This window comes from Abrus precatorius, unplaced genomic scaffold, assembly GCF_003935025.1.
Source record: "Abrus precatorius isolate BTA unplaced genomic scaffold, Abrus_2018 Scaffold7, whole genome shotgun sequence".
NCBI classification, from domain to species: Eukaryota; Viridiplantae; Streptophyta; class Magnoliopsida; order Fabales; family Fabaceae; genus Abrus; species Abrus precatorius.
In genome coordinates this window covers 30,167,067-30,193,600 of record NW_020874417.1, presented here as the reverse complement: position 1 = coordinate 30,193,600, position 26,534 = coordinate 30,167,067, and the positions used below count along the sequence as shown (strand labels likewise).

The 26,534-nt window shown below is 32.6% G+C and overlaps 3 protein-coding genes across 6 annotated transcripts; 1 reads left to right on the top strand and 2 right to left on the bottom strand.

The window, feature by feature from the left end:
• Nucleotides 1-81: 81 nt before the first annotated feature.
• On the bottom strand, nucleotides 82-7,140 carry LOC113873146 (ABC transporter G family member 28-like). The gene is made up of 14 exons (XM_027511144.1): nucleotides 6,823-7,140; nucleotides 6,656-6,732; nucleotides 6,014-6,286; nucleotides 5,655-5,718; nucleotides 5,408-5,554; nucleotides 5,032-5,066; nucleotides 4,835-4,908; nucleotides 3,282-4,213; nucleotides 2,558-2,854; nucleotides 1,895-2,386; nucleotides 1,156-1,304; nucleotides 772-1,061; nucleotides 537-670; nucleotides 82-238 (listed from the first exon to the last, which is right to left on the bottom strand). Exons 1-14 carry the CDS (start codon nucleotides 7,038-7,040, stop codon nucleotides 82-84), a joined length of 3,339 nt encoding a protein of 1,112 aa, XP_027366945.1. The 5' UTR covers nucleotides 7,041-7,140.
• Nucleotides 7,141-9,369: 2,229 nt separating this feature from the next.
• Nucleotides 9,370-16,500, top strand: LOC113870874. The gene is made up of 11 exons (XM_027507396.1): nucleotides 9,370-9,498; nucleotides 10,007-10,398; nucleotides 10,480-10,715; nucleotides 11,166-11,239; nucleotides 12,184-12,238; nucleotides 13,504-13,578; nucleotides 13,672-13,745; nucleotides 13,825-13,873; nucleotides 14,412-14,496; nucleotides 15,150-15,206; nucleotides 15,989-16,500. Exons 2-11 carry the CDS (start codon nucleotides 10,086-10,088, stop codon nucleotides 16,042-16,044), a joined length of 1,074 nt encoding a protein of 357 aa, XP_027363197.1. The 5' UTR covers nucleotides 9,370-9,498; nucleotides 10,007-10,085; the 3' UTR covers nucleotides 16,045-16,500.
• Nucleotides 16,501-18,320: 1,820 nt separating this feature from the next.
• LOC113870873 (pumilio homolog 4) lies at nucleotides 18,321-25,359 on the bottom strand. 4 transcript variants are annotated; one of them, XM_027507391.1, is made up of 12 exons: nucleotides 25,212-25,321; nucleotides 24,954-25,019; nucleotides 23,965-24,657; nucleotides 22,331-23,057; nucleotides 21,631-22,216; nucleotides 21,409-21,550; nucleotides 21,216-21,323; nucleotides 20,635-20,847; nucleotides 20,423-20,533; nucleotides 19,459-19,653; nucleotides 18,934-19,108; nucleotides 18,321-18,841 (listed from the first exon to the last, which is right to left on the bottom strand). In XM_027507391.1, the coding sequence occupies exons 3-12, from the start codon at nucleotides 24,637-24,639 to the stop codon at nucleotides 18,816-18,818; spliced, it is 2,958 nt and encodes a 985-aa protein (XP_027363192.1). In that variant the 5' UTR covers nucleotides 24,640-24,657; nucleotides 24,954-25,019; nucleotides 25,212-25,321; the 3' UTR covers nucleotides 18,321-18,815. The 4 variants fall into 4 exon arrangements, with proteins under 4 accessions (XP_027363192.1, XP_027363194.1, XP_027363195.1 ...); XM_027507394.1 differs by having other exon boundaries at nucleotides 18,377-18,855; XM_027507395.1 differs by having other exon boundaries at nucleotides 18,430-18,841; nucleotides 22,331-23,054; nucleotides 25,212-25,359.
• Nucleotides 25,360-26,534: the final 1,175 nt, after the last annotated feature.

Genomic DNA, 26,534 nt, shown 5'->3' with positions numbered 1-26,534 from the left:
TGTAATAATTCCTATTATGTACTCCAATTTGTACAACTCAAATTTGTGAAACGTAAAATTTGGGTAGCTTTAAGTTTGGCCTCACTTCTTTCGGAAGGTGATCATACAAAAAAAAGCTATTGCCCGGCCAATTACACCCATAAGAATGAGGATGGATATGCACAAACTCCAATTATGAAGATTATAGCCACTTTTCAGAAGGGAACCACAACGAGTTATGAGCCAGACTCCCTCATACCTGCAGTATAAAAGCAATTAATAGCATGTTCAGTATCCAGCTTCATATGAATGACTGTTAACAATTAACTAACAGTCTAATGTCTGAATTGTTTATCATTCTTTCTTGTTCTCTTTATTTTTGTATTTTTCACATCAACACTGATAATAAATTTTCAGATATATGAAAACAACTTAATAAGCCCATCAAATGTTAACCAATGTCTGTGCTTTTTATTGCAGTCATCCTCATTGCTCAATGTGGTCAAAATCCATTATTTAATAATTCAGTATATCATTAATCATCCTGGACAAATTACCTTTCAGCATTTGCAACAACGAATGCTTGTAAAGCCCACTTAGAGTAGCACAAGTTAGCTATATCCTTCAAAATTTTACTATCTTTTGGTTGTGTTGCAATGAGAGTCAAAACAACAGGAAGAAGTACTGACCACTGCAAGAAACAGAAACATATTAGTATTGAAATGAAAACATAGTGATGAGTATATACCAAACGTGGGGTTGGTAAAGGTTTTTCTGTCTGCTTATACTCACCAGCTGGGCTGCACCAGATTCAAAAAGTATTGACAATGCATATGCTATGCCAGTGACGCAGTATACAAGACAAAGCAGCACAACATAATTATCAGCAAAAGTTGATCTTGGATTGGTGAAGAAATAGAACATAGAAAGGTATACCACGGGCTTGATAATTGTATTAAAATGATCAATCGTATCTTTAGAGAGAAAATAAGCCAAGCTGCTCATGCCAGATTCACTCTCCCTCCAGTAGTGTAATTTATCTAGAGAAAATGATCTCAAGGCTGCTATTTTGCACAGAAGAGCTGAAATTCACAACAATAGATAAGAATCAAGCATTGTCCACATGAATGTTGGGTAGAGTGGTAGACTATTTGCAATGATTTTTACATAACTTACATACAGCAATCACCGTATAGGTGTACCCAGCTGCACCAAATGTTTGGTCACTTGCTTTGGTAAGGGATCCTAAGCAGGCTCCAGCAAGTAACAAAATAAGATAATCTATGGCTTGTATCCTAGCTTCTCGTAATCGCTGCTTCCCAACCCTGAAATAACATTGCTATGGAGTAAGTACCAGAAACTAACAAAAGCAATTGCACAGACATGTGCTCTATCAGAAGTTTATAAGCTAATGTTTACCCTGTAGCGGATTACAACACTAAATGGCGTATGAGAACATAAATTATAAATACATTCAGCAAATACTCTGACATAATTAGCAGCGGTAAGTTCTACTTTCGTTTCCCTTTATAGTTAGTTATATTGTTTTAAAATATTGACATTGATTTTGGCTTCCTTTTCCAAAATAAAAGGAATAGGAAGAAGCAAATGATGAGGAAATTGACCGTCATATGATTAGAAAAAGTATTTTATTTGTATTTTTCCTTTCATACTTCCCTTATAACATACAGAACCTTGGACCACGATAAAGTCATAGAAAGAAATGTAATTATTGAATCTCCAGCATTAACAAAGTCCAGTTCATGCTACACTTTCAAAACAATAACTACTGAAACAAGCAATTAGTAATCCTCCAGGGAAAAATTAACCCATCTCAAGGAAGATTTTAACAAGCAATCAGAAAAAACAGAGACTTCCAAGTTAGCGAAAAAATTGAGGTCATTAGATAGTTTACCGTATAAGAAAGTACTTATATTGCTTGAATATCCCAGGAGTTTTCCTGTTAGATAAATCCTTGGATTTAAAAAAATTAAGTCTTATCTTCTCCCCCCTCAGTTCCACATTATTTCTCATATCTTGCCATAATTCTCCAGCAAAGGTTTTTTCCACATAAACAGATCCAATGGAATCTATTTCATCAGCTGAATTTACACTTTGAGACATATCAAATTGTGCTGCATTCTGTCTCATATCAAGAGGTATTGGATATCCATTATGAAGCATCCATCTAACTGGCAGGTCTTTATAACTGAGTCCTGAGCTTCCACCAGGTGCTGCTATGCCCTCCAAAATGTCAATGAAATAATCTGGAGGATTAATCCGCTCCGGAATGTTGATCCCTAGTCCTGAAAAGTATTCTTCAACTTTCTTGGAAGATCCATGATAGACAGTAAGACCACCTTTTCCCAGAAGTATCAGGTCATCAAACATCTTGAACAAAGCATAGCTGAAGCAGAAAGTTATCGTTAATAAATCAAAGGAAAAGTAATTTAATGTTTAACAAATCCAAGTTAACACATGGAATATGAGATGAGTCTTCAAAATGGTTTCCCATGCAGGGATCCAACAAGGAGCATTCAAAAAGGAATATGTACCATAATAAGACAATAAAATTGACCTTGGTTGGTGAACCACCATGCAAATGTTCACTCCCTCAAGAGCTTCACGTCTCAGTGCTCTTAGAAGGAGCTGAGATGATGCACTGTCCAAGCCAGATGTGGGTTCATCCAAGATCAAGAGTGAAGGTTCCATAACCATTTCCAATCCAACATTTACGCGCTTCCTTTGTCCTCCAGAGATCCCTCGCTTTTCCACAGTTCCAACCAAGCAATTCCTCACAGATTGAAGCCCCAAGAATTCAATAACTCTTTCAACAACCAGAACTTTTTCTGGTTTTGACAAATCAGCAGATAGCCTTTTACAAAAATCCATTTGAATTAGCACATATACAAAGATCAGCATTATCATATGTACAAGTATTAGAAGAGATCAGCAAGGCATGCAAGGCATGCAAGGCATGCAAGGCTCAAGACAAAAACTGGTATAGCGGGTAAACACCTCATCAATGACGATGATGATAAGATATTCAAAAGTATTTTTTCTTGCCAGAGTATCTAAAATTAAAGTATGAAGAGAAAATTTAAAAGTCTATTTGATGACTTGAATATTCCATTTGAATTATATTATGATACAGAATTGCATTAAATTCCAATCATGCTTAGAACTTAGAAGTATATTCAAGAATGCCAGCCAAATGCAAGTGCATTAACTTGAGTGAAGATAGTGAACAATTGAACACTTTAGAATATAATACAATTAAAATGTCCAACAATGTAGTATACCTGCACTGTGCACTGAACCAGAGATTTTCTTCCACTGTCAGGTTTCCATGAACCACATCATCTTGTGGCACAAAGCCAGTAATTTTCTTAAAGGAGTGGATTGATTCATTCCTTCCGTTTATAAGAATTGAACCAGTGACCAAGCATCCAAATGCCTTTCCTGCTAGAGCTGAAAGAAATGTTGTCTTCCCAGCTCCTGATGGACCCATGACAGCAGTGATGCGGCCTGGTTTAATTTTCCCAGTAACATATCTCAATATATGTTTGTTTTGAGCTTTCAATGTAAGAGTCAAATCCTTGAAAGAAATCTCAATTAAAGGCCGTTTCCTTTTTTCAGTGTTTGTAGCCATTTTAATTACTCCTGAGAAGGAAAGTTTCTTGTTTTCTTGTTGCTGAGCCTTTTCTTTTTCAAGTTGAGCATATGCATATTTAAAAATTTGACTATGAGTATGTGGTTGTTTTCCCTTTGACACATTTGCTGTAACATTTTTATCTCCTGTTTTTATTTCTGTATTTAGGTTGTCATTAATATCTGGATCATTTTCAATTTCATGTATTATCTCCATTAGACCACTGGGTTCTTTTCCCTTTTCTTTTGGCATAGCAGATGAGCTTGCAACCATGCTTGAAGTAATAGGTAGTGAATGAGGCAACAATTCAACATCTGCTTCAGTTGTTTGATTCAAAATTTTAACTTTTTCCACATATGCTGCATCTTTCTTACGGGAGAATGTGCGCGATAGTTGAGTTTGCAGCCCTGTTGCACCCTTTTTAGCAGCATCTTTAGCTAATTTCCACCTTTGGCGTGCATTTGCAGTTTTCTTTGCACTTCTAGCTGCAGCTTCTCTAGATTTGGCCACTCTTCTTTCCCTAGTAGTGAGAACTTGGTCAGAACAGTTGTAAATAATGAGTAACAATGTACTCAAAGCAGCCTGCATAAGTAGTTAAAGAGTGTTAACTTCTACCAACACAGCCTCCCTCTGTGTGTGTGCATGCGTTTGTCTATCTATGTTTTCTACGCGACATGATGCTAAGAATTGATCATGATTCATAAATCATCTTTGCCTATTAAGTAAAAACTAAAACGAATGAAAAACAGGAACCATAAAATATTGAGAAATTTTTTCTGAGTGCATATCCAAGCTACTTTAAACACAAAAAAGTTGGTCCTTCTTCCTTTGAAGATCAATTACAAAAAAGAATGCAATGTAGTAAAATAGAAGTTCAACTTCTCAGTGATGCAGATCAGGTAAGTAAGAAAGGAAAGGAATTTATTATGGAGAGAGGGACTGAAAGATGGAGACAGAGAAAAGGTAAAAGGTAGAATGATAGAAGTCTAGGAAAATTTTCAATTTTCAATTCTTTATTTACGTCCCTAAAAATCAGTACTAAGCAATCCTTAAATAGGGAACCGAATAACTCCCAATTTATCAAAATGCCCCAATATACCCAAATTATTAATAAATGTCCATACCAACAAAATTCCAATCAGTGCTACTATATCCCGTTGTTTCTATTTCATATCCTAACATTTAGGTTCAGAAATAACTTACAATGAGCATAATTCCATATGCATGCATATTTTGGGTTTCTGTGTTGGAATTACATGAACTCAACTTGAAGCATCCTACAAGATAATCAGTAAATAGTCATATGTACTCTGCATATATACATTTAGAAATCGATTAGTAAATATGAGACCTATAAACAGATGTATTGCCGCAAGAATTCATAAATCATAATATCTTACTTTTCTCAGATGTGGAACCCACCCTGCAGTAATGTCTGAAATTATAAGAGAAAATGTTCAGAAATTCCCAATAATAAAACAGTATAACGAGGATAGTAAGAAGCTATGCAGGGCCATTTCCTCCAAAAAGCACTTTGTATTACTTGAATAATTATAAATCCTCTTACTAATACTCCTAAGTGTAGTATTAAGACAATGTTGGATGCTTTCATATATTGCCAAGGTATCAAATGAATCTACTTTTTCATTTAATACTTTCTTTCTGAAGTATGAAGAGAATGTTTTAGGAGGATATAGCAAAACTAGTAATATTAGGATCCAAATTTGGTATAAGCAAAACTAGTACTAGTAATGAAGTGTTAGAGCAAAATAATACCCACTACTGCAAGGAATTCTTTTGGTGGTTGTAGGACAATATGATCCAGCTGAGCAAAATATCTCACTACTGCTACTAACGTCAGCCCAAACATTTGCTCCACCACATGTATGGTTTGGTTGCATTGGAGGCAGTTGATAAATATATCTGCAGAAATATATCTGTATATTAATTTAATAATAACATGCAAGCAACAATTCAAGGAAAAAATTACAAAACAAAACACTGGGCCAGAATTCGAACTCACGGTTCACAAACGCCAGTTGTTTTATTGAGTGTAGCAAGAGGACAATAGGAACCTAGAGGGCATGCTTCAAGAACCATATTTCAAATGCCCAAAAAAGAAAGAATAGTAGCATCAGAGACAGTTTTTGGGATATACAGATAATCATTAGTTTTATTGCTGCATATAATGTCATTATGCTTCACTACTATAAATTTCTCAGAGCAGAAAATGTTTAATTTTTTTTTGCTAGCTGGCACAATATAAGACAGTTTCTTGAAGAAGCTTGAGTGTTTAATAAAAAGTTGGTGTATTATCTCATACAAGTTATTTGCAGTCGTCAGTAATGAAGAAAGTAAGTTAAAGATTCTCATTATACTTACGTATCATGCACGTGATACCATGAGGACAAAAGAAGCCTTCACAACATGCTTGACAGTTTGAAGTTCTTGCAGGTATCTCCTCTGAATCTTTAAGGTCAATCTTCTGGCTTGAGTGAACACTACAAGCCCATCCTGGCTCACAACCAGAGAGCCATGAGGTTAAATTGCAATTCTTGTTAGGCTTTAAGTAATTGGCACTTATAGATCCCTCCAATAAACTGTTTAAGTAAAACTTCACTTCTGCTGCTGTACACAACCGTTTTGCAATATCTCCTGTTAAATCATCAAAATCCGAAGCATAAGTAAAGTTTTGTCATGAGGGAATAAGATTTCTTGAAGAGAACAGAAATTCAAATGTTGCTCATTTTTCTCATCCAGTCATCTCAGTTTTAGCAGAGAGATCTTCTGTTAACTTTGAACTATATATAGTCCCAGCATAAACATATTCTTGTAGTCCATGTTTGTCTTGTACTAAAATCAAAATAGAGTGAAATATTTATCCCTTACAATTTACATCCATATTAGTTTTAATATCTCTATATTTTTCATCCTCGAAGACCAATGAAAGAAAAAATTTAAAAAATGTGTCTTTTCTTTTTCTTGAGCAATATATAACTTGTTTCGAATTGTCAGTGTTCATACCATTAGTCTTCTTGATGCAAGATGCCAAGAAGCCCAAATCAGATGAAAAATTAAATGCTTGATTCCAATCAGCATCCCTGGAACAAGAATATAGCTTTCACAATCAAGCTCAAGAGATTACCAACCAAAGTGACCAAACAGATGCAAAAAGAGAAAAAGAAACAAACGGGTCTTTGACACAGAAAGTGGATTCTGTGCTTATTTGTTGACTGATAAGTGATGTCAAATTGGAGATTCGACCATAGACAAGCTGAGTAATGAGGGGAAGAACAAAAGGGTTATCAAGTTGGTTATCATAGTCATTCATGTCTTGGCACTGTATCATCCCAAGAATCAAGCTCAAAACCACAATGGGTACCCACAAATGGTTCCTCCATCTACACATGTTGTTGAGTTAGTTCGAGCTTATGCTTCCAAGACATGGAAGCGTTACGTAGCAATAGAAAAGAGAGAATGAGAAGTGAAGTAGTCATGGGGGGACCCACCAAAGGGAGAGTCATGACACCACGTTCGAACGAGAAGACAGCTACTTATAAAGTTGTCGAAGAAATAAAGATATTCCGTTAATTTAGCCTCAAATTTTGGTTAACATGTTACGTTCACACGTCACAGACAACTTGTACCATTGCTCTTCCTGTGTCTGTTTTCGGTTTAGCATTACTGTGTGCTTAGACAAACATCGAGGTTTAGAGGCTAATAAAGCTCACATGTTAAATGGGCCACCAAAATCCGAATCCTGTGGGCTAATTAAGGATAACCCATCAATTCTCTTACCAGATAAAAATTATTTCAAATATAATCTATAAAAAAATATTTAAAATATTTTTTAAATAAAAATTACTTTTAGTTAGATATTAGTTCAAGAAAAATTAATTTAATTTTATTATAAAAACTCAGAAGACATGTATCATGGAATAAGAAAGACATTCAACTGAATAAAAATAAATATATATAATAAAAATTTAATTATAATAATAACTTGCGGAGGTAATATATAATAATTTAAATTTTTGGCATCAAATATGTGAAATATGATTATGTCATAAATTATCAATCTTTATTATGAATTTCAGTTTTATCTTAAATGTGATAACATTGTTATTCTATTTTTTTTTCTCGTGGCATTGTACTTCGTCAGCATTCATGATTTTTTTATTTTAAAAATTCTGAAATTGTTATCTTCAAATGTTAGTTCTATTTAGTTTGTATTGTTTTTTCTTTCATGTCAGATCTTATGTTTATATATATATATATAAATTATTATATCCTCAAATTACTTTTTATCATTAATTTAAATAATTATATTATTTTTTATTAATTACAATTAGTTATGTATAATTTTCATATAATACAGGTTATTGATTTTCGATAAATGTTACTTAGATTAAAAATTTCTTATAATTTAAGTAAAACATTTGTTAGTTATGAGTAAATAATACCATTAAAGCATGGCATGGCATAATAAAGTTGACGTCAATTTAAAAATGTTGCATGTTCTGGTTTAAAATCTTGACACTAAATTTAAACATCACATGCTCACATATGACTTACGTAATGTAAATACTAAGATTCGGATGCGTGACGTGATGTTATTGCACGTTTGATGTTTCCGCGTGTTACATTATTCTTTTTCCTGACATTCAACTTAACTGTACCTCTAATATATTTTAATTGATTTTTTAACTATAAACTCAAAGATAAATGATAAAAAAAATATAATATATTTTATTAAAAATATAATATATTTATATAATACAGAAATTAAAAAATGACTTAATAAGTAACATGATTAACAATGCCTGAGTGGGATAGTCCAAAACTCTGATATGATGTCAATTGAAATGCACGCGACATTAACGTTACAGAAATTGTGACTCTCACAGTGAAGGAATCGTGACGGTTGCAGAATTTCAAGAAATGACAGCTAGCTGTCAAAGCGGCGCCGTTTTTCTTACCAATTACATTATTTTAACATTTTTTTAACATACAGTTAAAATAATAAATAAAATTTAATTTAATATATTATATATTACCTATAAATTTTAATTGTGTCAATAAATATATATTTAAAAAATCTGAAATAAAGATAAAACAACTGTAATTTTTTAAGTATTTTTTTATACTATTTATTAATAAATTGAGATTTGTCTCATTAATTTTTTTATAAATTTATTTTATTTAATAAAATTTAAATATTTGAAAAATATCCTAGATATTATTATCCTTAAAACAATTTATAATAGTTTGTTAAAATTTAATTGAAAAATCCAATAAATTAGTATAATTTACCCGCAAAGATGTTGATAATGAATATTTTAATAATAAAAATTTAATTAAAAAATGTGATAAATATGTTAAAAAAATAATACTTTTTTAATATCACTTATTATTTTATAATAATTTTTTATTTTATGTTTTTACTTTATAATAATAATAATAATAATTGATAATACTTTTTTATTATTTTTTAATTTCCTAACTATTTTTTTTCTCTGAAGTTGAAGGCAATCTTAAAAGCATTCAATAAATTCTATTAAGGTAACTATTTTGTATTCCATTAATACTTACTTTCTTCAGTTAACATTTTAGAATAAATATTAATTAAAGAATAAAAGATAATACTAATAATTAAGCGATGGAGTATATACTCTGAAAATAATTTCGTCTCGTAATTATAATTTTATTTTCGGGTTCCAAAAAATTTGTCTTTTTTGTTTTTCTCAGATTTTCTGCATTTTCGTGTCTTTGTTTTCTTCAACATTCAACAACGATCTTCGCCCATCCCTTTCTTCATTCTCTAATCTTTATCGTCTTTCTTTACTTCTTCATCTTTTCTTAGCAAGGTTTCCCTTCTTTCTTCCTTCCTTTCTTCTGTTTCTTGCAATCCTTTTAAATGCTTTTCTTTGATTTTTCTTTTCTGGGTGATCGTGGAATTTTGCGTGTGGATAAGGGTTTAGGGTTTTTTTTTTGTCTAATGATTCGTTCGTTTGCATTGGGGATGAAAATCAAGAGTTATTTTTTGTGTTTTTGGATTCATGTTTAATAAGCATGGTAATTGAATTAAGGGTGGATGATATCCCTTTATTTTTCTTGTGAATTGCTGGGTTCGATTGAGAAATGTGAGAGACATATGTGGAGATGTGAAGCTTCTGATCTGAGATTGTTTATAGTGAATTTGATGATTCATGCCTTGTGCTTTTCAATGTTTCCGCTGTGAATGGTGTTTTGTTGGTTAGACAAAAAGAGTATCCTCTAATCATTTTACCTTTTTCTTCCTTGTTTGTGATTTATTATTTTTTGTGAAAGCATTGCATCTATGTAGTTTGATTACCAATTTCTGTTGTTTTTCAGCAATTGAACACTTTAGGAGCATAAAGGCAAATCAAGTTGGTTACTGAACTATATAGAGTTACATGTGTTTTGCTGGCACATGGCAACACACGACATGGATCCTGATGTTGTTCGCTGGGGTCTTCATCTCCTAGATGTTTGCACCCTTTCCCATCACCGTTCGCCAAGTATCGTAACTCGATATGATCCTGATTTAAGTCGAGTTGAATATGTTAGAGAAGGCTTTTGTCAGGATGTGTATGTGGAAAATGACGAGGCTGTTGCACGTGCTTATCAAGAAGAATTATCTCAACTTGATTCCATGGGAGCTTCTGGAATATCAGATTTTGAGAATGAGCGATTGCGATATGCACAAGATTGGCCTTCTTCTTCAAATGGAAACTATAACTTTGGTAGGGAGTTGCAGTTTTTATTTTATTTTACTTGTAATGGATTTTTAAAACTTGTCATGATAAATTGTCAATAATGTGTAGACAACGAGTCTTGCCGAAACTCTGAAGACGAGTCATACACTATGAAAGAAGTGGAGAATTATGGTCCAAGTGGAAGGGAAAATGATGCACGTGACATTGATGTTTTTGGTTTATCTTCTGGATCAGGAGAGATACCTGTTACAAGTGATGACTTGTGGCAGTCTTTGGAAATATCGGATGAATCTTCTCTTGATGGTGAAGTTGGCAAAAGATTAAACCAGATGGTTCCCATTCCTGTAAGTGTAGCTTTTTGCAGCCATTTGATTACCATTTTAAACTCATCCTATTTCATCCTTTGCTATAGTTTTTCCATTTGTATCGGTTACCATTTGAATTGTGCCTTCTTTTGGGTGTTTTTTCGTAAGTTTCAAGCACAAAATTCTTGCATGTGTAAAATGTGATTGATGAGCTTTTAACCTATTAGTCTATCAAGAACAAGATTTTTTATTGCTTGATAGAAATGTAGGAATCAGATTGATATTAATTAGTGCTCAGATCATGAGAAACAAAGTTCAACGTACAAATATTTATGTGCTGCATTATATGCTGTATATAAAACTGCAGCTTTATAATTTCAATTTATATACACCATACTTAAGCGATGTATTGTCAATATTACAGTCTAGTTATGGATTTATAATTTAAGTAATAATTCATGCACTTACTTATCTTGTTTATGTTTGCAGCATATTCCTAAAACCAATGAAAAAATACCATCCTATGATGAAGAAATATCAGATCATCAAAGGCTGCTAGATAGGTCTTCATTTCTTTTCTGTTTTATATCTGTTGGTTTGAGTAGTTTTCTAGTAGATAGATGTTAAATGCTGTCCCGCACCCCTCCTGTCCCCATTACACACACACAAATTGTCTTAATATTTTCTCCTAAATAGTCAATAATTTGCTAATGTAACTCTTGCCGTGCGCCGGGGGGGGGGGGGGAGACAAATTTTTCATCCAATTAGGCTCAACTCTTACACTTAGTCACTCTTGCTTTTAAGAAGTTTTAAAAAATTGTATAGGTATTATTGTTTTTTTTTTTTCTTTATTAAAATTGAAAGGTATCTTTTAGAGAGAAGTAAAAGCTAGATGAGAATAGCTCCCCAAAAGTTGGAAATAAAATGTAACAATGAAACATAAAACTAGGAATACAGCAATGTTGCCAATCCCTTGCCTAATCTATTGCAGTTTTTTATGGCTTCTCTGGAGAAGTGTAGAGGGAACAGCCATTAAATCACCCGATGCCTGAGTAGATTGTCACACCTATTTGCTGAAGAATTTGGTGCCTTCATGATTTAGTTTCTAAAAAAAATTGCCACATTAGCTGCCAAAGCAATATTTTTAATTTTTTAAAAACAAAGTATTTCAGGCCTAAACCCCTTTCATTTGAAGGTCTGCAGCACCAATCCCAATTAACAAGATGATTTCTTTTCAGATCCCCTACCCCTGACCACAGGAAGTCCTTCACAACCTTCTGTATCCTTTGATCCAATTCTTCTGGGGTAAGAGCAAGAAAGGGGAATATTGGACAAGCAAGATTGAATAAGTCAAAAACAAGAAAAGTTGTTCTAATTAGTTCTTTCTCCTTTTTATTTTTCCTTCACTTATTTGCATTTAAATTAGAACAAAATGCATGTCTTATCTTTATTTTAATTTTTTTGTAATTGAGCATTTATCTAAATTTATGAGTTTGGTCTTTCTTAGATTGCAGTTATATGATCTGATTGAATGTAAGGTTCAAGGAGATGGTAACTGCCAGGTTGGTTCTTTATCTTTATGAGTGAGATTATTCCTGAGATGCAGTTCAATTCCCATATATTTATTTATCCTTGTTAGAAACTTCATAAAATATATTATGGGAAACATGTTTGAACATTGGTGTTGTAGATTATGAAAGTAGGCTTAGCAACAGGATGGATTTTACTCATCGCATCCCTACATCTCAAATTTTACACCCCACCTAAATCTACTCATAACTCGATACTCATGGGCATAAAACCTGAACCTGCTTGACTATTCTACTTGTATTAAAACTTAAAACATATATTTGGACCAATAATCCAATAGCGTAATCAGTCACAATCTTTCAAATGTAATGCTATGCAAACCAAAATGTGTCAAGATTTAAGGGTGGGTGGTTGTGGGATAAAAGAAAGTGGTGAGGACCACACATTAATACCGATGCCAACTCAGTCTGGAAGGAATCTCGGCAAAATGTTGTGGTTATCTGGTATTTTCCATCCTAGAAACCAACCATCATTCCATTTGCTTGAAAGACATAGGAGCTATTCTGCCACCTTTATCTAAAATTTAACCAAGTAATAACATAAATAACTGGTGCAAAAATAACTTCATACATGGTGTGGGCAGTGGGGGGTGGGAGGTTGGCCTAACACAGCACTCAACACACCTCAAAGCCGCAACTTTGGCAGAAAAAACACCTTGTGTTGGCCGATGCAGGCACTAATTGCCAAGCCTTTGTGAAATGTGTGGCTTCACATTCCTAGGCTGCACCTGCTGTCCATTTAATTGTAAATTGCAATAAAAATGTTTTAGTTTCCTTATGTTTAAAATTTTGTCCATAATTAGTGTAAAAATCTTTTCACTATTAGTAAACAGGATCAGAATCAAACTGATTTCTTTACAGGTGGACCACAGGGTTCATTGATAGTATAAAACTCCGTGCTGAAGTTCATCAGAATTAGATGTTTTTTATTTTTCTTCTTTTTTTGGGGGGAAAAATCCTTTTTCTGTAGTGTTATGATACAGTTTATCTGTTTAAAACATTTTTATTGATTTTGTCTATCTATTGCAATTTAACCATTCGGTAACTTTTTAAATTTATTCGAGCATCCACTTAGTTATTTTTATATAAATTATTATGGTTCATGACAAATTTGCAGTTGTAGAACCAAATATCTTGAAATTTCTAAATTTAGTTTTAATGAGCTTTACTAATGTTGCATGATTGTTAGTACTCTTAATAAAAGAAATGAGTGCCTTATTGGTGCCGTATTGTTTCAGTTTCGTTCTTTATCAGATCAACTCTATCGCTCTCCAGACCACCACAAATTTGTGCGGGAACAAATTATTCAACAGGTTTGTTGGTGTTTGCAACATTGTGTTGACTGTTGAGTTGGCTACCTTGTAGTCCTTGTTATTGATAAATTGCTTTTTGCTGTGTTTTATCAGCTCAAGTCATACCCAGAAATATATGCGGGTTATGTTCCTATGGGTTACAGTGATTATTTGAAGAAGATGAGCAAGTATGTTTATATCTCTCATTATGCCATGGTCCTTGTATAAGTTGTATTCACTGATGGCTTTCTGTGTGTGATATATCAGGAGTGGTGAATGGGGTGATCATGTCACGCTACAGGCTGCTGCAGATTGGGTATGAGGAAATAATCATTTTTCATTTTATTTTTGCCTTCTCTATACTACTTTTCTTTTTTTGTTGGTTACACTGCTTAGTGTCTTTGCACATGTAGTTGATTCAAGGTTGAAATCTTTACCTATCTGAATTCATGGATGCTTATTCCCTTGATTTGCTTCTGAAAAGATTTTGGATGTTGTTTTAGAGTTTGCTGAAGTTACCTGCATTGTTTATCTGAATCGGAAATTGACCTCTTAACAGTTAAAACAAAAATCAGTGGGTTTTTTGGGCATTTTTAAAAGTTCAAATGGTTTCAGCTCTTTTGTTAACTTACTGACTGACTTATCCAAGGTTTAAATGATTGGAATTATAATGTTATTTAATAAAAAAATGATTTGGGACTTTAAATGACCATGGCTGTTGTATACTAGTAGCTTAAACCGAGGTCATGAGCTGGGACTTCAACTGATGACAACTTGTAATTATTGCCTTTTTGTTTATGTAAAATCCTCATTTATTTTTTACTGATATGGTCGTTTCTCTTCTGTCCTTTCAGTATGGTGTCAAGATTTTTGTTATTACATCTTTTAAGGACACATGTTACATTGAGATTCTTCCACAGAGACAAAAATCTGGAAGAGGTAAGATTGTATTAGTATTTAGTACATTGAGATTTGGTGTTCAAATCTAAAGAGTTACTCCTGGTGTGTCAATGGATGCTCTCTCTCTCTCTCTCTCTCTCTATATATATATATATATATATATATATATATATATATATAGAAGTAAACCCTCAAGTTGGTCCTCTAGAGTTGTAACACAAATCAAATTAGTCTTTCAACAATTTTGATTACCAAATTAGTCCCTAGGTCATTACGTTTTCAGTTCTCCAAAGATTTCGTCATGAAATATTCTTTAAAAAATTTAGTTCTCCAAATTAATCTATTGTTTTCACCAATTTAGTTTTATTCTTCCATAAGGATGAATACAGCAACATTTTATATCTTTAAGGGACTAATTTGAAGGACTAATATAGTGATATTTTAAATTTTCAAAGTACTAATTTGGTAACCAAATTTTCTAGAGGACTGATATGGTGATATATATAACTTTGGAGGACCAACTTGTTGGTTGCTCGTAGAGAGATGAAATTCCAAATTTGTAAATGGTAATATCTTGCTTATCTATAGAAAAGTAATTTGTTGACTGTGGTGCATAAAGTGACATGTACTGATAGTATTTTAAGTTCTGTTTCAGCCACATGCTAAGTTTGTGGTTCTTGTGACTTCTGCAGTGATATTTCTGAGCTTTTGGGCAGAGGTGCATTACAACTCAATATATCCCGAAGGAGGTAAAATATTTATTATGCCATGAATCCTATTTACCAACATGTAGGCATGTAGCTAAGATCTCCTTAGCAAATAATTGAAATGCTGAATTACCCACTTTGGATACAATATTTTTCGAAGGTGGGGTGTGTAAGTTTACTGGGTGGCAGTTAACAAAAGAACCATAGACATTGAAACTTAGTGAGTTATTTTAGGGATTGCTTTGGAGAGTGTTTTTGGAGGGGATGTGAGGGGAGGACATATTTTTTAATTTTAAATTAAGAAAATTATATATCATTTATGATGATAAATGCATGATTAATACATTAAGTTTATGTAAATATATCATTTTTTATCTATTATTTGGAAAAAAAATATTATTTTAAAATAAAAAAAATTTCCTCTATCTTCTCCAAGGCCCTCATTTCCAAACAATCCCTTAATGTTTTGATGGGTCTAGTCTGTTTCATTTTGAATTCATTTGCTGGCCATTATTACAGTTTTATGTAATATTGCTGTAAGTGTTAATTTTTTTGTGTCAGCCTCATTATGCGACTCCATAAGATATCTCAATCTTACTAGTGAGTTAGCTTCTTTGGATAATCTTTAATTTCTTGAAAGATAAAGAAAGGCCAGAAACGTAATAAGAGGAAGGGAGAGAGGGAATCACTTTTGATTATGTTTTTAATTTTACCAAAAGAAATATTTTAGAGGCAGCAGCTACACTTGTTTTCTAATCAGCACTGATGAAACTTACTAAGTGCTAATGCATCTTAATTTGATTGTATTGTGATTTCATATTCAGAATTGCCCACATCTCATACAAAGAAAAAGAAGAAATGGTGGAATTTCGGTGGCTAGGTTCGGTGTCACATTGGTTGGATGCAACTATTTCACGCATCAGTTCCTCAGTATGATCGGCTTTGTGATTATTTGAGCTTTTAATGTTTAGTGTTGTTCCTAACACTAACTCTGCTTTCATTATTTTGTATATATCAACATTTTCTTTCTCTTGTACAGCATTTATTCTTTTGTATATATTTTATTTATCCTACTTCTAACTCTTGCTTTTCGTCTGTTTCTTCTTCCATTGGTTGGTCTTGGCAGAAGATTGAAGAATGGCAAAGGAATATTCATCCTTTTCTAATTTACAGGAAAGAAAGATTAAATAATTTTATATCTTCTTGATGTTTTTTTTTTTTTTAAACTATTTTTAAATAATTATTTACAGAAAGAAAGTATGATTTTTTTTTTAAGGTATAACCTTTTTAAACTTCTTTCATCTAGTGAGATTTGTTTAAACTTTTTAAACTTCTTGCAATTACTATTTTAAAGCATTGTTATTTTCTTTTTCCTCTTGGTGAAGAAATTAGATTAAAAGCCAAAATGGGCAGGGTGCCGATCCTTATCGCACTGAGAGCAATGAGAGAACAATATTAAAAACACAGTCGAAAAACCTTTCTTCACAAGTAGTGACAGATTCATTATTAATGAAAATATTTATTTTTTAAATTTATAAAATTATTAGATTTTAAGAAGTCATCTAATATACTCGTTTTTTAGTTAAAATATATTTTAATTTAATAAAACTTATGTGATGCACATTAATTCTGTGTAATACAATATTCTCAATTTTTTTATGTTAAAGGAAATTATTTTATAATTATTCAGAACAAAATAAAATATTTTAGTTTTATTTTTAGATAGTATTTAAATTAATTATTAATGAATTAACAAACTTTTAAAAATTAAGAATTATTTATACTTGTATATTTCAAGTAATAATAAAATTATGAACAAGATAGTAAAACATAAATTTTAAATTTAAACTAAAGATGAAAATTTTAAACTAAAGTTTCAGTAAGTTAAATTCTTACTATTTATTATCACTTTTTCAGCCCTCACATCCTCGCTCATTCTATCAAGTGTAGCTTTACTCCTGAGTACATTGTTTAATATATTGTTGTAATTAAAAAAATTCAAAATTGCAAGTAAAATTCTTTTTATAAACTTGAAATTCGTACAAGTTCTAACTCAAGGACATGAATATTAGTTACGAATCTTAAAACATACTTGTATAGAAGTTATAATTTTGACGTTTCTAATAGGAAAAGATCTTAAAAAATAGCTAGATCTTGAAAATTTGCTTCATTCTAAACTATTGAATTCTATCTTAATAATAATAATAATAATAAAAAGGCAATGTATATAAATTTCAAGAGCATTGCTCAAAAAAATTGGGTGACAATTTTCATCAAAACTTGTGTTTTTATAAATCAATATTTTCAAATAATCAATATAATCAGCTTCAATAATAGTATAAAAAGTGACAAATTAAATAAGCCTGTTTTATTGGTTAATTAAAAAGCACAAAATGTAGATGTTTAACTGAAATCAAAGCTGGTCTTCTCATCAAAATCAAGTACTCCCATGACATGTGAATTTGTCCAATATATCTTTCAAAAAGAGAGAGAGAGAGAAAAAAGAGTAAAATTCATCTATGATGTTGGAAATAAAATCTTATTTCCTTTTGATACCATTGTATTGTATTTGAAATTACAGCCTCTAGTCTTATATATAAAACCATTTTTAATCACTTCATAATAATTCAAAATTTTAATCATTTTAATTAATAATATTAAATTTATCAATATTTTATATTTTTTCAAAATTGCCCTTAAAATTGAAACTTAATTTTCTTAATCTCTTTCTAACTAATTAATACATCTCTAAATAATGACTTTAGTTAGTGATATTTTCTTATCCGCATGAGACAGTCCAAGAAATTAACGCAACACATTTATTGACCAGAAAAAAAAATTGTGAATTAAAGACATTTTTATACATTTAAAAAATAATGTAACACAATTTGAATAAGATGTTATAAAAAAATGACTAAAGCAAACTGATTAACAGATTCTTATAAAAAATGCCAAGTGGAACCTACTATTATAAACTTTTCAGGGTATTTCTTGAGTACTTACTCCTAACGGGTGAAATTGTTTTAGCATGTCTGCTTGCATGCATATTAGAAGTCTCAAAAAGAATAAACAGGGCCGGGCAAGAACAAAATACTTTTCTTCTGGGAAATTAATTTAACTAGACTTCCCTTCAAGTGTGGAGGAAACTCAATTCTAATATAAATCGAAGAGAAGCTCACTTGGGTAATAGGTCATGGAATCAAAGAGATAAGAGCAACCCAAGAAGCTTGCAGCATATTATTTACATACATGAAATAGAAGTTTAGAGCCTGATCTAATAATGACTCTGGTGGTTACTGCAATAAATCATTTACCATTATTTTCTTTACAGACAATGGACCTCATATACATACACAATAAATACACATTGCCGTAATTCTAATCTTGACATCCTAAGTTAAACATCTCCTTATGGAGATTTTCTGCGAAGTGATATTAACGAAATCAAGCAAAGTGAAAAAAAAAAAAAATTATTCCAGGGGCCCAATTGACCTTGTTTATCTCCAAGGCTTTATATAATAGGTAAAGCTTGCAGAGGAAACTTGGTGATATTAACATCCATGTTAGCTGTACAAAAGAAAGACCTTAACCAAGTGACAGGAGGACTGCTTGTCCTCAAGACCTTCATTGGATGCCTGAGGCTGTAGTAAATTAGGCCAACAATCCTATGCGCCTTTCTGCAAATAAGGGGCTTATGAGAAATCAAAATACTTCATAGCAATTCATAGACAAGTTATGGAAATTTATGTTAAGTCTCTGCATTCTTTACCTCCAGTGGTTATGAGCTTCTCAACACGAGAAACTATATGTTTGCCATAAGTATATCGCTTGAGTGCATTTAAGTGAACCTTGATGCGGGAAAGGATCAGCTCAAGACTTCGATCATCACAAGTCTCGAGAACCTTTTGCACAACATAATTTCCAAAAGGGTCCTTCATCATAGCCTGCAAATTTCATATTTCATCATGATCATTCACTAACCGCCTTTGATTTGATAAATATACTAAACACAATTTAATTTCATACTTTAACTTTTATCAGAAAAAAAATGGACTCCCTATATAGATTACTCTTTCTAAAGGCTTTATTTTTTTGGCAATGCTGATGAAACATTTAGGAAGAGAAAGTGAACACACATGAACAGATTCTTAGACAATGATTGCACAAGAATACAAGTTAAAAACTAATATCCTCAGCTGATACTAAATTAAATGACATGAAAAAGAATGAGTTGACAATCTCCAGCATTGGAAAAATTGAAATTTTGAACAGTAAGAGATGAAAGGCGCCATACCTGTAAGGGCTCATTCTCATCAGAAGTACCAAGCATTTCATTCACCAAAATCTGACGTTCTTCAGGAGTACCAAAAGCCAAGCACTTCTCGATGACATTAGAAGCAAATTTTTGCTGACTCATCTTGACAATTTGTCCAGCAAGCTTGTTGATAATAGCAGTCCGTTCATGTGGTTTACCATGTTCCAGGATATGCTACCAAAGAAAAGTATCGCATAGAAGTAACAAAGGAATTAGCCAACATAACATAGTATCACGATACAGCACTCATAATCAAATCAGCATAAATAAAAAATAATCAACATTTATTTAGAATAAAGGAAAAAACAGGGTTAACGTATCACAAGTGAAAATGAACAAAACAAAAAGCAAGACATCTCAAAATTCAATCTGCTAATTGTAATATTAGTTCTGCATCACTTGAGAATGAAACCTCCATACATTATTTACTCAAGCAGAAAATATGAAACAGGAGTAACAGTTTCAACAGGTGTTATATAACATATAACAACAGCAATAAATGTCTAATTATTAGCTTGCTCAACACTGTCTGTTCATTTAATTTTGGGAAATATGAACATGCCCAAGGTATGAAGCTTTTCAATATAAATTGATGACGAATAAGGAAAGCCACATGAACAGAGTATAAAAAGAGTGCATCAGATCTAAAATGCTATTTTCAGGCCAAATAAGTCAAGCAACATGCATCCAACAATTCTGATAGATCATCACTGCTTCAGACTTAGTCTTTCATGACAGAGGTAGAAAAACCTGTTTGTCAAAATACAAACATGAACTTGGTTCTTGTCTACAATGGGAGAAACAACCAAAGTCACAAAACTACACTGCATATTACAAGTGAGGGAATCAGCACAGAAGCATCAAAGCATAAAATGTGCATCTCTACTGCTGATGGGTATTTCTTATTCTATATGAAAAAGTTCATATACTCTGAGGTACATACCTGAATAACATAATTTCCATATTGATCCTGTGCTAAAGTGCAGACAGATTGCATGATTTCATCCATGATAACTTGTTGCGTATTTAGATCATCACAATGTTCTAGAACCCTCTGTTACATCCATGTAAACTGTTAATTGTCAAATAAAATGCTAAAAGAAACAAAGTTCAACACAGCCTCAACAGAAGGTGCGCTATGTCCAATAGTCTAACCTGAATAACTCTGCACCCATAAGGATGAGTAGAAAGTGCAACAACTTGCCCATAAAAAGATGAGACAATAAACTGAATTTTATCTTGAGGGACACACTCTATACACTTCTGAATAACATGGTTTCCATTTTGATCACGTACACACTTCATTACAGCACCCTTGAGCTCAGACACCATTTGACTCTGCTGATCCTCATCAACCACCTCCAAGGCCTGTCTATAAAGTTAGCTAAGATTTGATATAATGCATTCATTTTAGTTTATCTAAAAGCAATCAAGAGAGTAAACAAGTGAAAAGGGAGGGGGTTCAGTTCCTTAAACTTCAATCTTGTAACAACAAATATTATTTACTTGATATTAAGGTAAGCCTTCATCAGTTATTTAAATAACTGAACTAAAATTAATTAACGATATGCCAAAAAAAGGTCACCTGTACATATAAACAGAGCACTAAGGTTTGATGAGGCCCAAAAAAGGACAATCTTATGCAAAAATTGAAGAAATGTGATTTTAAGAGTCAGGAATATGTTAATGCACATGGACAAGGAATAATGGGAGAATATAAGGTTTGAAAGTCACACCTTCTGAATCACTCTGCAACCATACATTTGTAGACTTAGAGGTAAAACATGACCGGTAAGTTGGTTGGCTAGTTCCTTTCTTTGACTCTCAGTACCATGCTCAAAAAACTACAACAGTGTAATGTCAAGCATGAAATTCTTAAATCAATAACCAAACAAAAACTCGGTATTCAGCAGTAGAAGCTAATTTTACTTTCTGAATAACATAATTGCCAAAGACATCAGTCATCAAGGCCCGAGCATGAGGGATGATCTCGGGAAATATGCTGGTCTTCTCTTCTACTGAAGCTGTTTCTAGTTTCTGCTGAATAAAGCGGCTACCATACTGATCAGTGCTGCATTATGGCATAGATTATCAGTTCAGACTTACAGAACCATGTCACTAGAATCAACAGCAGAGGTGCAAGATTCATACCTGAATTGGACCACATGATCAACAATATCTGAAAGTTCAAAAGGTCTGGTCTTGTTGTTCTTGAACTCATCTAGTAAGGACGAAGTAAACCTTGCCTCCATATTATTGCCAATATCAGCATGCCATGAACCAGCCGAACCTCCCATTGAACTTCTCATCATAGAATTTAGGCGTGCTATACGTTCATTCTCAAACAGTGGATTTCCAGATCCAAGAGAAGGAAGTGAGGAATTTGCAACCTTTTTCCCTGAATATGGCATGCCAAGACCATATGGCTGATTCCCAACAAACCCATTACTAAGAAGCCCAGATTTGTTCAGAAGTGGGAGTTCATACTGTTGCTTTTGTTGAGCAAGAAGTGTTTCAAGATATGCATTCCTAAGTCCTTCCAAGTCTCCAGGTGAAGAATCAGAGAAATTTCTCATTTGAAAAGGATCACCAGAACTACTCATCCCCCGCATTGAGTAATCAGAACTTTGCTGCAAGCATTGGATGAAGTGTGGGTCCAGCATTCTGGAATGAAGTTCAGGACCAACTTGATTTCCTTGTGCATCTAAACTTTGTCCATCTCTGCGACCCCTCAATGCTGGAATCCACAAACCGAATAGTTAGAGAAACTAGTAAGGCCAAATTCCACTGAGCTTAAATTTATTCACACAAAAAAATATGCAAGAGGAGAAAAAGAGAGAGAGAGAGAGACCTGTTTCGAGATTATTACTGTAAATAGCATTCAGTTTTGAGTTTACAAGATATGCACTAGGAACATGGCCATTGAAGTCTACACTAGGCAAACTTGCTGCATTTCCAGTAGAATGCATTTTTGAGTGAAGATTAGCCAAAGAAGCAGTTTTTTTCAGTAGACTGACTTGCTCAATTGAACCAAAGGTGTTAAGGTTTGTCACAATCTCTTTATGTCTGGCCAAATTAACATTGTTTGGTGTGCTAAATAGAGCATCAGGATGATTATCAACTTCCATTTGTAGCTTAGATTTCAAAAGGTTATCTTGCTCTGCACGTCTAGCACCTGACAAATTTAACCCGGATAAAGAAGATACCATATCAGTTAGATCAGTCATACTGGAAGAGTGACCATTCTGGTTGCCCAAGCCAATACCACTTTTCTCAGCAGAGAAAGCTTTACTACCCATTTGAGGAACTGCAGATCCAACAGGTCTCCCAATAACCTGTGGTTCAGGGGTTTTCACCCTTGATAGAGAAGTACCAACAGCAGATGCCAAACTATTAGAAAGATTTACACCATGATTCTGAAGTCCAACCAAACCAGGCATAGAAGCTGAAGAACGCAACCCCTCAAAGGACTCACGATCAACAATGCCAGTTGAATCCATAATATCACCAAATGCACTGTGACTTGCTGGACGCAACATGGAGCTAGACAGGGGAGCAGGTTGCTCAAGTCCTCCCTGCTAAAACACTAACTTCAGTTATAAGTGTAACAGAACGCCAGTGATAGAGATAAGAAAGTAGTAGGCCATGCTCCATCAGTTTATTAGCTTAAATTATTAAAGCAAAAAACTTTTTCATCTTATTGAATGGTTATAATTAGCGTTGGAAATTGAAGGATGAGGGTGAAATCAAGACCACAAAGATGCATTTAACAACAATTATTCAACCCCCAAATCAATACAAATGGACAGTTCACAATTTCAAACAATTCATGAATCAGGAAGGACATGTTAATACCAAATAAATACTTAACCCAGAAAACCAGGAAATATTATTATGGATAATTATGGACACTCTGTCATAGCAAACACCACAATTAATCAATGCCTCACCTAGTTTATCAAAACTTATTTGACCAATATTTGTCAGAAAATATACCAGTTCATAAGTTTACTTTTAAAGAAAGACAAATTTGCACTTTAGTTCACTTCTTTGTAGTACATATAAAGAGCCTTCTCAATTGGTTTTCTCCACTTCAAAGATAATAAAATGGCTACTGCATTATCTTCATTCTATTATATCGAAAGCCCATATAAACTATGATATGCATGTATGCAACACCAGACATTCATACCGATATCCTAAATACATTGTGTAATGTCAAAAGCAGAACTTGACCAAAACTGTCAGATCAAAGCACCTGTATTTCATGACATACACCCAAGCTTCTTTAACAATCATAACGTGCCAACAACTAGTAAACATCATACAATTCCACAAAACTGACAATGAAATCAAATTTTACATATACTTCACGTCAAAATGAAGTTGCAAGGAAAAATGACACCTTGCACAGTTAATAGTGCACAGAAAATGTCTTGTCCAAAACTAAAAATAATGCACATGCAATCAGGGAAAATTAATTACCTGAAGAATGTCCGAGAAACACAGCCTCCTCCCATCAAGACCAGCACCTGACATTCTTGTTAAAGCATCCACCTGTCTGTCAAGCAATTGGGTTGAACACTGCCTAGAGATATTCCGTCCACCAGATTGCCTCAGTTCCATCAAATCATTCTCTGCCTGTTGCACGGAAAATCCTGGCTGCATTGAAAATAGAGATGAACCAACGTCATTTATTGGCACATTCTTCCTCCAGTCCCCTAATCCCTCGATTGAAGAAGATCCACCCACATGAATCCTTTGTGCAACACGCCAATCTTCTTTTGATAACAATGGTGGAGGTAACCTAGGATTTATATTTTCATGTGAGTAATAATAAGAAAGATATGCAGGATGCGATCTGATCTCATCTTCAGTCAAAAGTCCATTATTATTGCTCCTCCTACCATTGATCAATCCAAAATCTGAGTTCCTTAGACTGCCAAAAGCACTTAACGATCCCTCAACCGTTGGAGGAGCACTTCCACTCCTACAAATATTTAGATCCCTTTCTCGATTGATAAACTGCTGATTTCGCTGCTCTTGCAAGATCCTTCCCAGTTCACTCTGCAAAGTGTCTTCAATAGTCCCATTCGGCAAAGGCTGCAAACCCTCATCTAAAGTTTGCACATCCAACTTACTCCCACTGGCCATTTCCATTTTCAAACCAGAAGTCACCTAAGAATGCCAAAAACACATTCCATGAAATTAAACAAAACCAAAATAATTAAAACAAAAATAAGAATCAAAACATAAATCCATACCTTAATCCACTTTGTGGTGCTATGAAATTAAAGGAAACCAAACAAAACACAAGAAGAAAACAATAATCACGGTTCCATTTCTTTCACAGTAACCTCCAGAAGTTAAATTCCCACATATAATAACACCAAATAAACCTCCTTTCACCCACAGATGGGACAAAGCATAAATCAAACAAAGAAATTCCAATCACAGGGGAAATAGAATCATACCTAAGACTCCACAGCTCAAAGGAAATCTTCACATCAATACAAACAAAACCCGAAATCTGATCCTTTCTGAAATCAAAATAGAGAAACCCATTATTCAGAAAAGACAAGATAACCACTTCCGACAATTCATGTGCAAATCAACACATCAATTTTGCACATTTCCACAAAAATCACATCCAGAAAATAAACCCGGATTTTTTATATTGAAAAAAATAAAACAGAGAAAAGTTGCAGAGATTGAAGAGGAATAATAGTTACCGCTTTGAATAGATTTGAGGATGAGGAAGCTGAAAAAGAAAATGCTTCGTTTTTTTCTCTTCCAAATCCGAAAAAAAAGAATTCTGAGGAAAAAGGAATTATTTGCAGAGAGATGGCGTGGGCTTGGGCCGTTTCACAACATATTCTTTCTTTTTTCGTTTTGGTGCTTAGAAAATTTCTACTTTATTTTTATTACTTTTTTTATAATTTCGTGAAAAAAAATTCTGAAAGCATATTTTACCTTTTTAAGAATTTTTTTAATTAAGGCAATTGTATATAATCCATAATTTTTGTCAAACATATCTTTCACGAGAATGAAAGGCACTGATTTGATCTAAGGCAGTGTTTAATATCACTTTTTTTTTCTCTTCATTTCCAACCATATTCTTTTAAATAATATTGGCAAGAATATAATTCATGAGAAATTTAATAAATATGATTGATGTTTGATTACTGTTAATTTCTTTTAAGAATATTATATTTACAATTGATTAACACGAAAAAATTAATGACTTTATAATCAATTACAACAGAAAAAAATATATTCCTCCCTAAAAATTGTATAGTAGAGTAGTTTTATGTTTAAAATATTGTATCTTCAAAGTACTTTTTTTAGAAAATTCAATATGAACTTTTTACGCTGACGTAAAATTATATTTTTATTTAAACTTTATTTTATTAATTTTTAAATTTAAATAACAAAGCAAGGATCTTAAAAGACTATTAATGGCCATATAAATACGCAATTGAGTCCTTTTGGATGATTAAAAAATGTTGACTTAGTATTTACTAAGAGTTAATGCATTTAGTGACTTAGCCAGCTAGTTCTTTTGTTCTTTTGAGTGTTGGATGTTCAAATTTGCATGTAAACTTTATTTTAACATGTATTTTTGAAATTTTAATATATATATTTTGGATTAAATGAACATTTAATTTTTAAAAATTTAATATTTTTATTTGGTATTTTAAAAAATGAGTCTCTTAAAAATCTTTTTCTATCTTTATATGGTTTCTCTCTGTTCATTAAAAATTTATTATTTATTTATAAAAATATAATTTATCATTCTCGTATAATTTATTTTTAACTTATTTTAATGATTATTTTTATAAAACTTGTTTCAATAAATTTTAGTATTAAAATTCAAACATAAGTTATTATTTAAAAAAACATCTTATTAAATAAGATTTAAATAAGTAGTTATCTAAACATATTCATAAAATTATTTACATTGAGTAGGTTTAATCAAATAAATATATAAAAAATTAGTCTAACTTAGGAGCACAAAAAATTTAATCAGGACAATTTTTTTTTAAAAAAAATAT

Coding starts and splice junctions, on each gene's coding strand:
- LOC113873146 (XM_027511144.1), bottom strand. CDS start 7,040: ATGTGTAGATGGAGGAACCATTTGTGGGTACCCATTGTGGTTTTGAGC. Junction 4,909..5,031: donor GGGTTCCACATCTGAGAAAA/GTAAGATATTAT, acceptor ATTATCTTGTAG/GATGCTTCAAGTTGAGTTCA. Junction 239..536: donor GTTGTTGCAAATGCTGAAAG/GTAATTTGTCCA, acceptor TTTATACTGCAG/GTATGAGGGAGTCTGGCTCA.
- LOC113870874 (XM_027507396.1), top strand. CDS start 10,086: ATGGCAACACACGACATGGATCCTGATGTTGTTCGCTGGGGTCTTCAT. Junction 13,746..13,824: donor TATTTGAAGAAGATGAGCAA/GTATGTTTATAT, acceptor GTGATATATCAG/GAGTGGTGAATGGGGTGATC. Junction 13,874..14,411: donor TACAGGCTGCTGCAGATTGG/GTATGAGGAAAT, acceptor CTGTCCTTTCAG/TATGGTGTCAAGATTTTTGT.
- LOC113870873 (XM_027507391.1), bottom strand. CDS start 24,639: ATGGAAATGGCCAGTGGGAGTAAGTTGGATGTGCAAACTTTAGATGAG. Junction 21,324..21,408: donor GCAATTATGTTATTCAGAAA/GTAAAATTAGCT, acceptor ACACTGTTGTAG/TTTTTTGAGCATGGTACTGA. Junction 20,534..20,634: donor ATGGGTGCAGAGTTATTCAG/GTTAGACTATTG, acceptor TGGATGTAACAG/AGGGTTCTAGAACATTGTGA.